Here is a 15,641-nt window from a genome sequence, read left to right on the forward strand (position 1 = left end):
TTAAGACTAGACTTAAATGAATGTTAAATGCAGATTCTATCTCGCTTCTAAATGACTCAATCTCATGAGCTGAAACATGGCTAATGACACATTAAATTACATAAACAGCCTTATTAATAAACGTAACAGCATGTATTGTAATGTAACTGGGACTACGTGATGACGTATACATCGGACGCACAAGTCGTCTTTTTAACTGATTCTTTGAAATGAACTGTTCATATGAGTCGATTCGAAGTAATGAGTCAGACGTCCCATTACTCAGATGAGAGGAAAAAAATACGAGGTTGAGCAAGATCGGCGCACAAAAGTGTTCACGCTGATTTGCCTCGAGGCTTAAAACAATTTTAGGCTTAGACATGGAAAAATAACACACAGAGATACAATTTAATGACACTATACATTTTTATATCACCCAGCTATGAGACATTATTACAATTTTATGAATCAAACTGACAGTTAAAATATAATCAATAAGTATTAGCTGGAACATTAGAACCCTAACGTTTACATAAGAAGGGTGGTGAACTGTTTTGATAACGATACAGTGGTAAGAATTTAAGTGAATAAGCTTGTAGCGACATCATGCGAATCAACTGAGAATTACAACACTTACAGTTTTACCTTTAATTTTATTCTCCAAAACACTAAACCTCTGAAGGGTTGCGTCGCGTCTACATTTGACGAATAATACATTTTATTATAGTATTTATTAAAATAAAGTAAAACATAAAGTATTAATAAATGCTGGAAATTACCATGAACTAAGATGAATAAATACTTTAGAAGTATATTTCATTGTAAGTTCATGTTAACTAAAGCAGTTAACTAATGTTAACAAATACAAACTTATTGTAAAGTGCACCTGATATTAAGACATTGACTTTTACATACAATACAGTGTTACAGAGAGCTACAGCATAAAGATTAACGTAAAAAAAAAAACATTGATAAATAAATAAATAAAACCCCGCACAATTATTTAATTTACACAAATGTCAGCCCTTTAAGGTGGGAGTCAAACAAAGCTTCAAAGTATGAATGCTAAAAACAGTCATGAGTCATGCAAATATGTTACTAGAGATTTTAACCCGAAAAACACGAGGTCAACAGCTCAAACAAGCTTGTTCCTTGTTGAGTTCACGTTCCCTATTCAAATCATGCAACTTCTAAATCATTTTCTTCATTTTAATTACATTAGGTCCCATATTTACATAGTTTAGACATTGAGGGGGTGAACCCACTATTGAACCAGGTCATCACTAATGATATTTCTCGTTTAATAATATTAAAGTAAAAATTTTATAACAATAAAATTACATAATAAATATTAAAAATTTACTTTTAATGATGACCAAAACAGGTTTATTCAACTATTTATAGTCAACTGGCTATATCTGCATCTTTCTTAAGAAGTGCAGGAGTTCAGGAGTAGTTTTCAGCCCGTCCACGTGCATCATTCCGAGCACAACTGTTTCTTCCCTCACCGACCTACAGTCGTGGCCAAAAGTTTTGAGAATTACATAAATATTGGAAATTGGAAAAGTTGCTGCTTAAGTTTTTATAATAGCAATTTGCATATACTCCAGAATGTTATGAAGAGTGATCAGATGAATTGCATAGTCCTTCTTTGCCATGAAAATTAACTTAATCCCAAAAAAACCTTTCCACTGCATTTCATTGCTGTCATTAAAGGACCTGCTGAGATCATTTCAGTAATCGTCTTGTTAACTCAGGTGAGAATGTTGACGAGCACAAGGCTGGAGATCATTATGTCAGGCTGATTGGGTTAGAATGGCAGACTTGGGGAAGTCATGGCCTAATGGTTAGAGAGTTGGACTTGCAATCGAAGGGTTGTGAGTTCGAGTCCCGGGCCGGCAGGAATTGTGGGTGGGGGGAGTGCATGTAGAGTGCTCTCTCCACCCTCAATACCACGACTTAGGTGCCCTTGAGCAAGGCATCGAACCCTCAACTGCTCCCTCGGCGCCGCAGCATAAATGGCTGCCCACTGCTCCAGGTGTGTGTTCACAGTGTGTGTGTGTGTGTTCACTGCTCTGTGTGTGTGCACTTTGGGTGGGTTAAATGCAGAGCACGAATTCTGAGTATGGGTCACCATACTTGGCTGAATGTCACGTCACTTTTCACTTTTGACATGTTAAAAGGAGGGTGATGCTTGAAATCATTGTTCTTCCATTGTTAACCATGGTGACCTGCAAAGAAACGCGTGCAGCCATCATTGCGTTGCATAAAAATGGCTTCACAGGCAAGGATATTGTGGCTACTAAGATTGCACCTAAATCAACAATTTATAGGATCATCAAGAACTTCAAGGAAAGAGGTTCAATTCTTGTAAAGAAGGCTTCAGGGTGTCCAAGAAAGTCCAGCAAGCGCCAGGATCGTCTCCTAAAGAGGATTCAGCTGCGGGATCGGAGTGCCACCAGTGCAGAGCTTGCTCAGGAATGGCAGCAGGCAGTTGTGAGAGCATCTGCACGCACAGTGAGGCGAAGACTTCTGGAAGATGGCCTGGTGTCAAGAAGGGCAGCAAAGAAGCCACTTCTCTCAAAAAAAAAACATCAGGGACAGATTGATCTTCTGCAGAAAGTATAGTGAATGGACTGCTGAGGACTGGGGCAAAGTCATATTCTCTGATGAAGCCCCTTTCCGATTGTTTGGGGCATCTGGAAAAAGGCTTGTCCGGAGAAGAAAAGGTGAGCGCTACCATCAGTCCTGTGTCATGCCAACAGTAAAGCATCCAGACACCATTCATGTGTGGGGTTGCTTCTCATCCAAGGGAGTGGGCTTACTCACAATTCTGCCCAAAAAAACAGCCATGAATAAAGAATGGTACCAAAACACCCTCCAACAGCAACTTCTTCCAACAATCCAACAACAGTTTGGTGAAGAACATACATTTTCCAGCACGATGGAGCATCGTGCCATAAGGCAAAAGGGATAACTAAGTGGCTCGGGGACCAGAATGTTGAAATTTTGGGTCCATGGCCTGGAAACTCCCCAGATCTTAATCCCATTGAGAACTTGTGGTCAATCCTCAAGAGGCGGGTGGACAAACAAAAACCCACTAATTCTGACAAACTCCAAGAAGTGATTATGAAAGAATGGGTTGCTATCAGTCAGGATTTGGCCCAGAAGTTGTCTGAGAGCATGCCCAGTCGAATTGCAGAGGTCCTGAAAAAGAAGGGCCAACACTGCAAATACTGACTCTTTGCATAAATGTCATGTAATTGTCGATACAAGCCTTTGAAACGTATGAAGTGCTTGTAATTATATTTCAGTACATCACAGAAACAACTGAAACAAAGATCTAAAAGCAGTTTAGCAGCAAACTTTTTGAAAACTAACATTTACGTAATTCTCAAAACTTTTGGCCACGACTGTACTTCTGTTTAATTGGATAAGCATTCAGTCTCTACCGAGAGAGAAAACGAGAGCGAGACCTGCTGGATCCACACAATGCAAACCGTTATCCACCTGCAAACAACTCGTGCACGTTCTTCGCTGACGTCACGGCGGATGGAATAATACTATTATTATAGTAGAGCAACCGTCGCGCTGTTCTATTATGACGTTGTAAAGCGTACTTTGGAAAATGTCCTCGCGACAGCGCCTCATAAAATGCATGGAGTGTCCCACGGCAGCGTAGGCGAACAACAGGTGGATTCCGAGGCCAGTCCAGACCTGGAAGTAGCCATACTTCGGTGTCTCTCCGCCCCTATGAGTAACCACAGCAAAGACACCGTAAAAGCCGGAGTACCGGAAAGAAGCTGAACGAAGCGCTCGCGATATGGATCATTTCAACGGTGACGTGACATTAGGAGCATTACGGACAAGATGGGCCACTTACACGGTTCATTCGGAATTATGTCACTGTACATCTGATATCTTCTAACACACAGAGCCTGTTTATTTGTAGACTTTTGGAGTCATGCCTGTCAGTAACGGATCGATGATGGAGTTGCGCTCGGGATATGTGAAAGTAAAGGCGCATTACGGAGGGTAAGTGTTGGAAACTTTCACAGGGTTAATGTTTAAAGTTGGCCTGCTTTGCTGCGACGTCAAAGGTCGGAATATGCCTGGCGTTCGGCAGTTTAATGCAATAGCACTCCCACACCTGACAAACTACGACATCTTGAATGTTTTAATACTTCACCATGAATCATTGTTATTAATCAAATCATCACTCAAAGACGAACAGCTTCAGTGCACAGCGGGTGATAAATAACGCCATACACCCACCCTTTATTCAACAATGTGAATGATATAGATTCACTTCGAAACCTCTTTGTCTAAGTCGTAATAGTATTCATAAGGGGAAAGTTCACCCAAAAAAATGAACATTTTGTCTTGATTTACTCACCCTCATGTTGTTCCAAACCTGTATGAATTTCTTACTTCTGCTGAAAGAAGATATTTTAAAGAATGTTGGTAACTTAATAGTTGCTGGCAGCCATCGGAAAAAAAAATACTGTGGTGGCTACCAGTAACTTTTTGGTTACCAACATTCTTCAAAAAAATCTTATTTTGCCTTCAACAGAAGAAAGATATTCATAAAGGTGAGTAAATTATGATATAATTTTTTTTGCATTTTTGGGTAAACTTTCCCTTTAAGGAATTAATTCAAAAATTACAAATCTTTCATTATTTATTAAAAATTCTATGAACCAAAAATATCAATTACTCACCCTCATTCATTTTTAGGTGAACTATCCCTTTAACCCTTATCTTGGTGACAACTGGTAGTAATATTAACTTTCACACCATAAATTAAAGGAGAAGGTACCGAACAAATTTGGTCATTTAGGTAATATTTATGCTATTTTACATGGAGAAAAATGAAATCAGCTGTGTATGATTGTATTTTACTCTTTTGTTTGAAATCTAGTATTTAACTTCATGACTTATTTGGGTGATCAAATAATGAGGAACATAGTTTCTTCACTTTATGTTATATTAATACTTATCTCTAGATTGGTTGTTTCAGAAAATTTATATTGTATAAGCATTTTGTAGATAGAAGCATGAGATAATGCTAAATTTTTAACTGCATAGATGTGCTTTACATATTACAGTATGTCCTGCTTTTTCAGTGGGTGGAGATACAGTAGACTTTTGATCCAAGAGCGCAATTATCTGATGGCATGCCAGTAAACCTGCTGTAGGAAGTAAAGAGTTCCTCAGTGTCTGGAAGTGTGAATTTCTCTTACATTAGTGTGTAAATGGCTCACTGAATTTGGGTCAGGCTTTTTGGAGCGTTTTGAAAGCCTTGGTGATTCCCACTTCTAAAAATGTTTTAGAGGAAGTTAACACCAGGCGGGACAGAAATTTTGATGACAGGCTGCGAACCTGAGCCAGTCAGTTGCCTAGCAACAAGTTATAAGCTACAACAATGGCACTTTATCACAGAATCCAGGCATTGTTTATTTGAGCATAGGCCTCTAGGTTTCAGCCCAAGACGATTCATTGTTGAGCAATCAACAGAGAGATTAGACTGTTTTAAATAGCTCATCTTAGAAGGGGGAATTACTGGATACCCAGCATTGTTGACACTGTTAGTCACTGGAAGTGTCACATTTGGTAGCTTTGCACATTTTGAATAGACAGAAGTTTGTAATGCTGATAAAAAGTGCTTTGAGGCTGTTTTACCATGCATAAAATGCCCCTATGGTGTCTCATTGACAGCCCTGTGCTATGCAAAGGATAAAAAGTGTCAGGGGTGAGGCTTGGACTTTTTTTGTTTTTAGCTGATCAGAAATACTTTTTGCTTGTCAATAATTTTGCATATGTGACCCTGGACCACAAAACCAGTCTTAAGTGTAATTTTTTCAAAATTAAGATTTATGCATCATCCGAAAGATGAATAAATAAGCTTTCCATTGATGTATGGTTTGTTAGGATAGGACAACATTTGGCAGAGATAAAACTACTTGAGTATCTGGAATCTGAGGGTGCAAAAAAATATAAATACTGTGAAAATCGCCTTTAAATTTGTCCAAATTAATTACTAGCAATGTTTAACTAATCAAACTAATCAAAAATTATGTTTTGATATATTTACTGTAAATAGATGTAACTGGAAATTTACTAAATATCTTCATGGAACATGATCTTTACTAAATATCCTAATAATCTTTAGCATAAAAGAAAAATCGATAATTTTGACCCATACAATGTTTTTTTGGCCCTTGCTAAAAATATACCCCACAACTTAAGATTTTATGGTATTTTTACATAATTAACCATAAACAAACCATCAGTTTAATATCTTAATAATACACTGAATCGTTAACTTTGAACAATGTCAGAAACTGTGTAAACACTTTACTGAACCATCAGCAGCCTACCGTGCCAAGTGGGAATTGAACTTGGCAAGTATTTCTTATTTCCATTTCCACTTCTGAACTATAGTCCAGGACTATAGATTTGATTTGATATAGCAACCACACAGAGAGCACTGTAGATAAGGCTCACTGGTCATAAAACCACAAGTGAAACTTTTTTAATATTATCACAGTTATCATGTTACCAATGACATTGTTTTTTAACGCATTTAAGTGAGACGTCTGAATGCACTTCAGAAATGTTGTCTGAATTTGCTGAGAAGAAACATTGAGTGTGAATAGGCCTTAAATTCCTTGAACTCTGTGAATTTGAATTCTAAAATTTCAGTGCTAAGTTTAAAGCACAGTAACATCATAACACAGACTTAACATTATAAGCCTTTCTCTTCATGCAAATCTGGTCGGTATGAATTTGAATATACTGTGTATCCAGTTCTGAACCTAATGACACTATTCTCTGTAGACAGGGCGTTGTTTAAAATCTCTTGTGTGGGCTTTCTCAGGGGCTAGTTGTACTGTTTCAGGTGTCTTTTATGGTTGAGTCTGGTGGTTACTCAATCAGAAAGGAACAGGATGTGTTCACGATGATTCAGCCTATGCATATGAGCTACAGCTGTTAAAAACCCAAAACTACCCCCCCCCCCCCCCAGAAAAAAGCAGATGATTTAGTTCGAAAAGAAAGTTTCAGAATCGCCACAGTTCTGGAACCTCTGTTCAGTCGTGGAATTTTGCCAAACAGAACATTTTTGAATTCTGTACTCTTTTTGTGACAGTAATTTTTTTAATGAATTAATCAAGAATGTATTATTTTTATTATTATTTTAAGTCTCTGTTGCTCATCAAAGCTGCAATTTATTTGATTAAACATAAACTACAAAACGATAATCTTGTCAAATATTATTAAAAGTTTTTTTTTAAATTGCCATTTAAAATTATTTTTTTTAATTTTTTTATTATTATTAATAACTGTTACTCCTGTCACATGATTCTTTAGAAATCATTCTTATTTGGTGATACTCAGGAAATATTTCTTATTATTATGAAGATGTGTTGCTTAATATTTTTGTGTGAACCATGACGCATTTTATTTAGGGATACATGATATTGGATTTTTGCCAATATCTGATATGCCAGTAATTTTCAACTAATTTTGGCCAATAGACGTTGCCGATAAAATATATAATTATTTTTAATTTTGGTTAGTCTGCGGCAACAGCGAGAATCAAAGTTACTCCTTCTTTCTTTGCGTGAACATTTGGGCGGCGTTATGCAAGTTATCCCACATCGTGACATAGACATGTGGGGGCGTGTTTAAACGAGGTGTTTTAGGAAGGTGTGGATGAGTCTAAAATTTTTATAAAGAATATCTCTTTGGGTTTGAGACTTTAGTCTTTGCAACTATAGGGATCTTATCTATTCACAAACAGCTTGTAACACTCCAAAGAGAAAGGAAAACTTGAAATCGCATCATACAGTATGACCCCTTTAATTAAAAGTAGGCCAACAGCGCCCTCTACGGAATTAAAGCTCCTTACTGAGAGGGCATTAGGACCCGGGGAGGCTGCTACTGTGCCCTATTATGGTTTACTCTATCATACACCAAAGGCTCACTTTATGCTTTCACAGATTAAATGCAGCGATCCAAAACAGCGAATCTAATCACCATTCAGGCAAAACTTTGCTTCAAGAATGACCCACAATGCTGATGTAATCTAATCGCTAACACACCCTGAGCACATGTGAGTTAATGTATTCCTCTTATCGGCAAGACATATCGGCATAATTTTTCATATCAGGCCGATGCCGATATTTACATTTAAAGCCATTATCATCAGCCAATTCCAATATTGGTCAGATAATATCATGAATCCCTAATTATATTAATTTTTTGATGAATGTAAAGTTCAAAAGAACAACATTTATTTAAAATAGAAATCATTTTGTTACATTTATTTATCTGTAATGTCACTATTTGATTAATTTAATAAATAGTGTTAATTTCCAACTTCATATATTACGTTCATCATTATATTTGACATTCCTGTGTTTAGAAATGGCTGAATGTGGGGGTCTGTTGACATTTTTGAAGTACTATTAATTGTAACATTTTGGATAGGGATGGGTCACAAAGGTCAGTGTTTCATCCAAAAACAAACTTTCCAACCATTATTCCTATCCAAGACACCATGATAGAACCATGCAGTACTATTTGTAAATGTTTCTTGCATAAATTATTATTATGCATCGTAAAAAGGTTTCGCTGCCTTTGTTAAATAAAGACATTTGTTAAATTCCCTGATTATAATCTCCATTGCAATTTTTTTTTCAGGATTTGGTTTGCTGAATCTCAGTGTTTTCCTCAGAGGAGTTTATGTTGAAGTTGTGATGGCTGCAGGCTCACACCTTTATCAAACGTTTAAGTTGTGATTTTTATGCTGTGACAAAGCAAAATGCCTAATGCATGTGCGATGACTGTGATCATTCACAAATCTAGACATATGATTAACTCTGAAATTCTTTATTTATCACCCCCGCTCCTCTTTTATTCAGTGCAAATAACATTATTTCCACACTTCTGTTTTTTCAATTTGTCTTGTCTATTTCAGAACCACCCCTCTCTGCTTTAATATGGAGTGAGAAATTAACACCTCTGAAATTACTTTATTTAACTGTTGGCATCCTCTGGGATGGTTAGCACTTATTAAAGGCAATCAGAAATGTTTCACATGGCTCGCTTTGGAATTTAATTTCCCTCCCTGCCTCTTCAGTTGCGTCAGTGCCGAGAGAGGCGCCATCCAAATGGCATCTGCTCAAGGGACTCCTAACATTTATCAGTTGATCAGGCTTTCAAGAGTCGTGCTGTAGGAGATCCTTTCACTTTCATATGGGCGCTGAGGATGGTGGGGGTCGGACGGAGCCATAAGAGCAGGGTGGCAGATGATGGACTCATGATGAAGATTCACCCGCTGAGGGGCAAGCTGCTACAGAGCTCATCTCCACAGAAAACACTCACACAGTATATCTGACTTGTCATGCATCACATTTTCCATATACAAAAGAACTGTGGGAGGTCTGTAGACAGATTTGATTTGTAAAACAGAAATTGTCTAAATGCTCTAAATAGTTAATGGTTTTAAATGACAGTACATTTTTCTTTAGCTTTTTATTAAGAAAAGGGTAAAAAGAAACATTGCAACTTAAAGCTCTTTGTATGATTTATATATATATATATATATATATATATATATATATATATATATATATATATATATATATATATATTATTTTTTCTAAATGTGTTTTTTTCCTTTAGCTTTTCAAACAAAAAACAATGCAATTGAAACGAGCTCTTTGTATGATTAGGTAAAAAATTATTTATAACTGCTGATAATCAATGTTAATTTATGACTTTTATAGAGGGTACTGTATATTCACTGGTTTATAGAACATTTTTGTAAATGTGAAGATTTTCTATAGGTTTTTATTCTTTTTTTTTTTATTTTAAATGTAGGCTTTAAAATATTTGTATGCTTGAAACAAACAACGTTAAATGGTTTGATTGAGTGTTAAACATGAAACAACATTAAACAAATTTAACCGCCTCTCTGTAATACACTATTTCAATCAAATCCAGGCCATGACAAAGGCTGTTAACTGAGAAACTAGGTTAAGACTGGTTTATACTTATGTAATAATGTTTGTTAGTGTTATGAATAAAAGTTATCCTACTGTATTATTGAGAAGACAGTAGTTTTATTAGGGATGCACAATATACTGGCAGATTGTTACATATATTCCATTACAAAATGGTGTGGAAACACCACAACAATATTTTTCTTTATGGTACTGAGTGGTTCCAGGATCAAGGTAATACTTAGAATTACTTGGGAAAGCAGCAATTAGGCCCCAGAGAAAGATATGAGATTATGTAGAGTCCACACATGAACACATTAGTCCTGATCAGGGTGCGATTTGTGAAAAAAACCGAGGGGGGGATGTTTTGAAACATTTTAATTCATAAAAATAAATCATGAGAACATGAACTAGATGACGTCATACACTAATTAGAATATTTATGACGTAAGTGCGTCATATTGTATTGCCTCCCTATGCTCACATAGGCTACTGTAATTTAATTTAGCCATTTAATTTAATTCTCAATAAAACTGTTTTTATTATTATATTTTAATGTTTCTGTAGTCAGACAACGGAATGAATATTATAATGACTGAAACGCAGTCCATTTAGACTACATAACCACAAAGTCACCATGTTAGCAACTCCACTACCCAGCGAACCCTGCTTCAACCGTCTCGCATGTGTTGATGATAGGCTATTACTCGTGAGGTGTAATCAAATATCGCCGTGTGCGGGACATTGAGCAAGTCTGCAGAGTGGTGAATACAGAGAGGCCACACGGCAGCTATATCAGAGCCAGCCAAAGTAATGCATTTTAAAATAAAATTGACTTTAATCAAACCACAGATCCGTGATAAGCTTTGTGATCTGTCTCGCCACTAGTGTACTAGCACTGATCACTTTGAGGGGGATACATTGACCAGAAAGGGGGAAATCCCACGTATCCCCCCCACCAGTGTTGGGGGTAATGCATTACAAGTAACGCGAGTTACGTAATCAGATTACTTTTTTCAAGTAACTAGTAAAGTAATGCATTACTTTTTAATTTACAAGAAAATATCTGAGTTACTTTTTCAAAAAAGTAACGCCAGTTACTTTGTATTCCCATTTTTTGACTGACAAGCCTCCTGTTCCCATATTGGGAGAAATCGGAAGTATGGAGGCGTTGTGTGCGCTGTGTGAACATGATGTTACTGTAGTTCTAGACTAAATGTGAATGTGCATTAATTCATCCCACTCACAAAAAAACAAAACAGATTTAGTATTCATCAAAATTAATCAAAACAGTGAAATGCAAACTCAGAATATGACGCAAACCTGCAATAACTAAATATATTAAATAACACAAATGTATCTATTCCCATTTTAATAATAATAATAATTCATTACATTTATATAGCGCTTTTCTAGGCACTCAAAGCGCTTTACATAGTCTGGGGGTATCTCCTCATCCACCACCAGTGTGCAGCATCCACCTGGATGATGCGACGGCAGCCATAGTGCACCAGAACGCCTACCACACACCAGCTTACTGGTGGAGAAGAGACAGAGTGATGAAGCCAATCAGCAGATATGGGGATTGTTAGGAGGCCATGATGGTCAGAGGCCAATGGGCGAATTTAGCCAGGATGCCGAGGTCACACCTCTACTCTTTTCGAAAGATATCCTGGGATTTTTAATGACCACAGAGAGTCAGGACCTCAGTTTAACGTCTCATCCGAAGGACAGTGCTTGTTGACAGTATAGTGTCCCCATCACTACACTGGGGCGCTAGGACCCACACAGACCACAGGATGAGCACCCCCTGCTGGCCTCACTAGCACCCCTTCCAGCAGCAACCTAGTTTTCTCAGGAGGTCTCCCATCCAGGTACTGACCAGGCTCAGCCCTGCTTAGCTTCAGTGGGAAACCGGTCTTGGGCTCCAGGGTGATATGGCTGCCATTTTATTAACAGTGTCTTTGCTGCTGACCTTTAATGATCCAGTTCAACCATACTAATAATTAAAAAAGGACTTTAGATAAACTAACAATTGTGCTTCATTGTTTTTTTTTTTTATTGCTGAAGAGTGTTGAACCTTCTTCTCCTGTGTTCTACTGTACAGACGTGAATTTACTTTTCATTACATTTCATTTCATTTCAGGTTTATTCATTACACTTTTTGGTGTGAAAGGGCTTTTACATTTGCTATAAATAGAACTTCTTATATTAAAAACAATCAAGCCCTGCTCATATTTAAAAAGTAACGTGAAAGTAACGCAAAAGTAATGTAACACATTACTTTCCATAAAAAGTAACTAAGTAACGTATTTAGTTACTTTTTTAGGGAGTAACGCAATATTGTAAGGCATTACTTTTAAAAGTAACTTTCCCCAACACTGCCCCCCACCCGGCAAATCGCACCCTGGTCCTGATGCCCATGAAGGCACTTTGAGGTCAGTGATGATTTAATAATTTCTTAGTAATATGGTTGAACTTCTGTACACTGGAATACCCTTTCTGAACTGAACTGACTGTGAGCACACCACCCAAATCATGTTTTCTTCTACTTGGCTCTCTCTGAGGCAACACTTTTCTTTATGCAGAGTGAAATTGGGGCAGGGACCAGACTAGGCAGCTGTGTGCTAGAGGTTTGAAAGAAAAGTCTCTTGTGTATCCAAACAGATGTGGCTTGTTTGGCTGTGGTGGGACTGTTTCAGGCCAGTGTTGCAAATTAAAGCTACAGAGCTCTTACATTTTGAATAAGAGATGGTAAGAGATGCCTTCGCCATTCTTTTATTTAGTTTTGAGTTTTAGTATTTCAACCTAAATTAATTTATTTTTGGTAGTTGCCAAGTCAACATTTCTAGTTTTCTTTTAACTTGTTATTTTATGTTAATTTTATTTCAATTACCGAAAATTATTATTAAAATAGCAGCTCTGTTTCACTGATGGTAGGGATGGTCAAAACTAAATATTTTCCCCAAAAAATTTCCGACTAGTTAATGGCACTGCTGCTAAAACTACTAAAATCAAAAAAAGAACAAATGTAATCTAGTTGAATTCACTAATTGACTAGTCAAGAATGTGTCCATTTAAAGAAGTCAAAATTTAGGCCTTGGTCTTTTATTCTATAAAAGCATAAATCTTGTATCATTTGCCTGTAACCAAATACATTCCAGTAAACAGAAAATAATTTTAATTGTTCTCAGATCTGCATGAAGGTGCTTTTTGTATTAAGTGTCTTTTTTGTTGTTGTTTTTGTAGGGACATGCTGATCTCTGACTTGGATTTGACTATGACATACACAGAGGTGTGTGAGGAGGTGAGAACGATGTGTGGGGTCCGAAAGGAGATGCCAATTACACTCAAGTGGATTGACGATGAAGGTATATGACCTTTGAACTTTGGCTGCATTGAAGTCAGCAGAAAAGAGCAAGTTACAATGAATCGTTCACAGTAAGACAAGGAACCTGCATAAACAAGATTACATTTGATTTAATAATATTTTAGTCACTTTGGATATGAACGTCAGCTAAATCAGACACTTTAAAAAGTTTTGATAGCAGGGACCCCTAAATATGATGATTTCCCTACAGAAAATATAAAGAATTTATATTTATATTATATTTATGATTTATATTTAAATGTAATAAATATAAATTATTTATATTAAAAAAAAAAAAAAATTTTACGTGTTCCTCTAATCCTGGAGGTCTCCAACCTCAATTTAGTATGTATTTATTTTCTTCATTTAAAATAAATATAGAGAGAGAGGTTTTAAAATGACTAAGACTAAAAGAGAAATAAACAATTATTAAAAAGAAATTATAAATTAAATTAAATATAAAATAATACAAATTTTAACTTTACTTTAAAAAAAAGAAAACTGAATATATGAAATACTAATAAATTCTATTGTATATAAATAATACTAAAATAAATACAATAGAATATAAATAATACTAAAAAACCCTACCCAGGTCCCAGTTTGAATACTCCTGGGAGAAATGTCAACTATAAATGTTAAGTATATTTGTAATTTAGAGAGTAAAACTTTACTTTAACAGATGCAATATTGCCACCTATTTCCCCTTGATATTTAACTTTTTTTATGTTGCTGTTTCCCTTGTCTTGTTTTTTAGGTGACCCGTGTACCATCTCATCCCAGATGGAGCTGGAGGAAGCATTCCGGATCTACAACCGGAACGGATGCTCTGGACTCCTATTGCATGGTACTCATTCACTCAAAACATCTGAAATCAACCTATTTTCCTCTTGTTTACTACATTTTCAATTGTTCTAGTAGTAGAATGACTCTGTCTGTATTTTTATCCATCTATTTATAAATAACTGAATGCAGATTTAAACTACACAGCGGAAATCCACCAAACCACTCAAATTATCATGTGGTCACTACACAACTATAGCACTTGATAAAAGTCAATTTTCTTTAGAAAACGGAGTATTTGCAATTAAGTGTATTTGCTGACCCTGAATACAGTAGATGAAACCACTGGACTGAGTCACACTCATTTCTCTTTGCCTTTCTTTCTCGGTCTAGTGTTCCCAAGCATTCCTGAAAAGCCTGGTATGCCGTGCCCAGGAGAGGACAGTGAGTCGAAAGTCTTCAAAGTCTTGCCATTTTCAACATTTTCATGTGCTCCTTGCTTAAAGTGGTCATTCAGTCTGCTACAGTCGCTCAATACAAGAAGCCGAAGTGATATATATATATTATATTATAAGTTATATGTGTTTGAAATAACATGAGGAAGAAATAATGTAATTTTTTTTTTTTTTTAGATGAGTTATTCCTTCAAGGTCTTGTAAAAATGGGTAATAGATTCCATTTTATTGTTCTTAAGGTGACATTTTATGGTGAAAAACAAGGCAACTCACAGTGGGACTATATAGCGCTCTGGTAACTGCACAGTAATCCTGTGTTAATGTGCACTTTTACTGCCCTGAAGACCATACGGGGCTAAACTGCTGAGTCAGGACCTTATGCACAGTATGGCCGCTCCTTTCTGAAAGCCTTATGAATTCATGATCATCCTTGCCTATGGCACAGGCATGATAGATGCCGCCTGCATCATTCGTGTGTGTGAGACAGAGCTGTGTATTAATGGTTCCCTGGTGCATCTTGCATGTGTTTATATGTGTGTATGAGGAATGCTCCTAATATGCTTTGTGTAGTTATGAGTGTGTGTGATTTGCTTTGCATTACATACAGATGAAAGTACCTTGCATTTCTGTTCTTTGTCTGAATGATGCCTTCAGTACACTGTGAATATGTTCTTGTGTGGTTTGTACATGAGAAGTGTTGGTCTGACCCCTTTGATTGCTGATCTGTAGGTACATAATGACTTGTGGCAGGCTGTTAACTTTTCTGTCTGCGTTTGTTTCTGTTCTGGTCCACCTTTTTTTCTCTCCTTGTCAGCAGTTTGTGGGTGTTCTCTCAGAGGAGGCAAGAGATAGTGCCTTTTCATAGAAGAACATAATTGACAGTATAAATAAAACAATGTATTATGAGATAAAACTGTGTTTAAAGAACCTTTTTTCTAAAGTGACCAATAATCGCAATAAAACCAAAATCTCGATATGGTTTAATGTGATTATGAAGTCTCATAGGCTGCGATTTAATTGAATAAATATATGCACTGTGTTTTT

General features: G+C 36.5%; 1 protein-coding gene across 1 annotated transcript in view; it reads left to right on the top strand.

Annotated features, from left to right (window-relative positions):
- The first annotated feature begins 3,448 nt into the window (after nucleotides 1-3,448).
- Nucleotides 3,449-15,641, top strand: part of LOC132114736 (protein kinase C zeta type-like) — a 117,091-nt gene continuing 104,898 nt past the window's right edge. Inside the window, exons 1-4 of the mRNA XM_059523025.1 lie at nucleotides 3,449-4,014; nucleotides 13,239-13,360; nucleotides 14,117-14,206; nucleotides 14,536-14,586. Of these exons, the coding sequence (XP_059379008.1) occupies nucleotides 3,944-4,014; nucleotides 13,239-13,360; nucleotides 14,117-14,206; nucleotides 14,536-14,586 (334 nt within the window). The 5' untranslated portion in view covers nucleotides 3,449-3,943. The remainder of the gene's footprint in view (nucleotides 4,015-13,238; nucleotides 13,361-14,116; nucleotides 14,207-14,535; nucleotides 14,587-15,641) is intronic.

The sequence above is a fragment of the Carassius carassius genome, chromosome 34 (genome assembly GCF_963082965.1).
Source record: "Carassius carassius chromosome 34, fCarCar2.1, whole genome shotgun sequence".
NCBI classification, from domain to species: domain Eukaryota; kingdom Metazoa; phylum Chordata; class Actinopteri; order Cypriniformes; family Cyprinidae; genus Carassius; species Carassius carassius.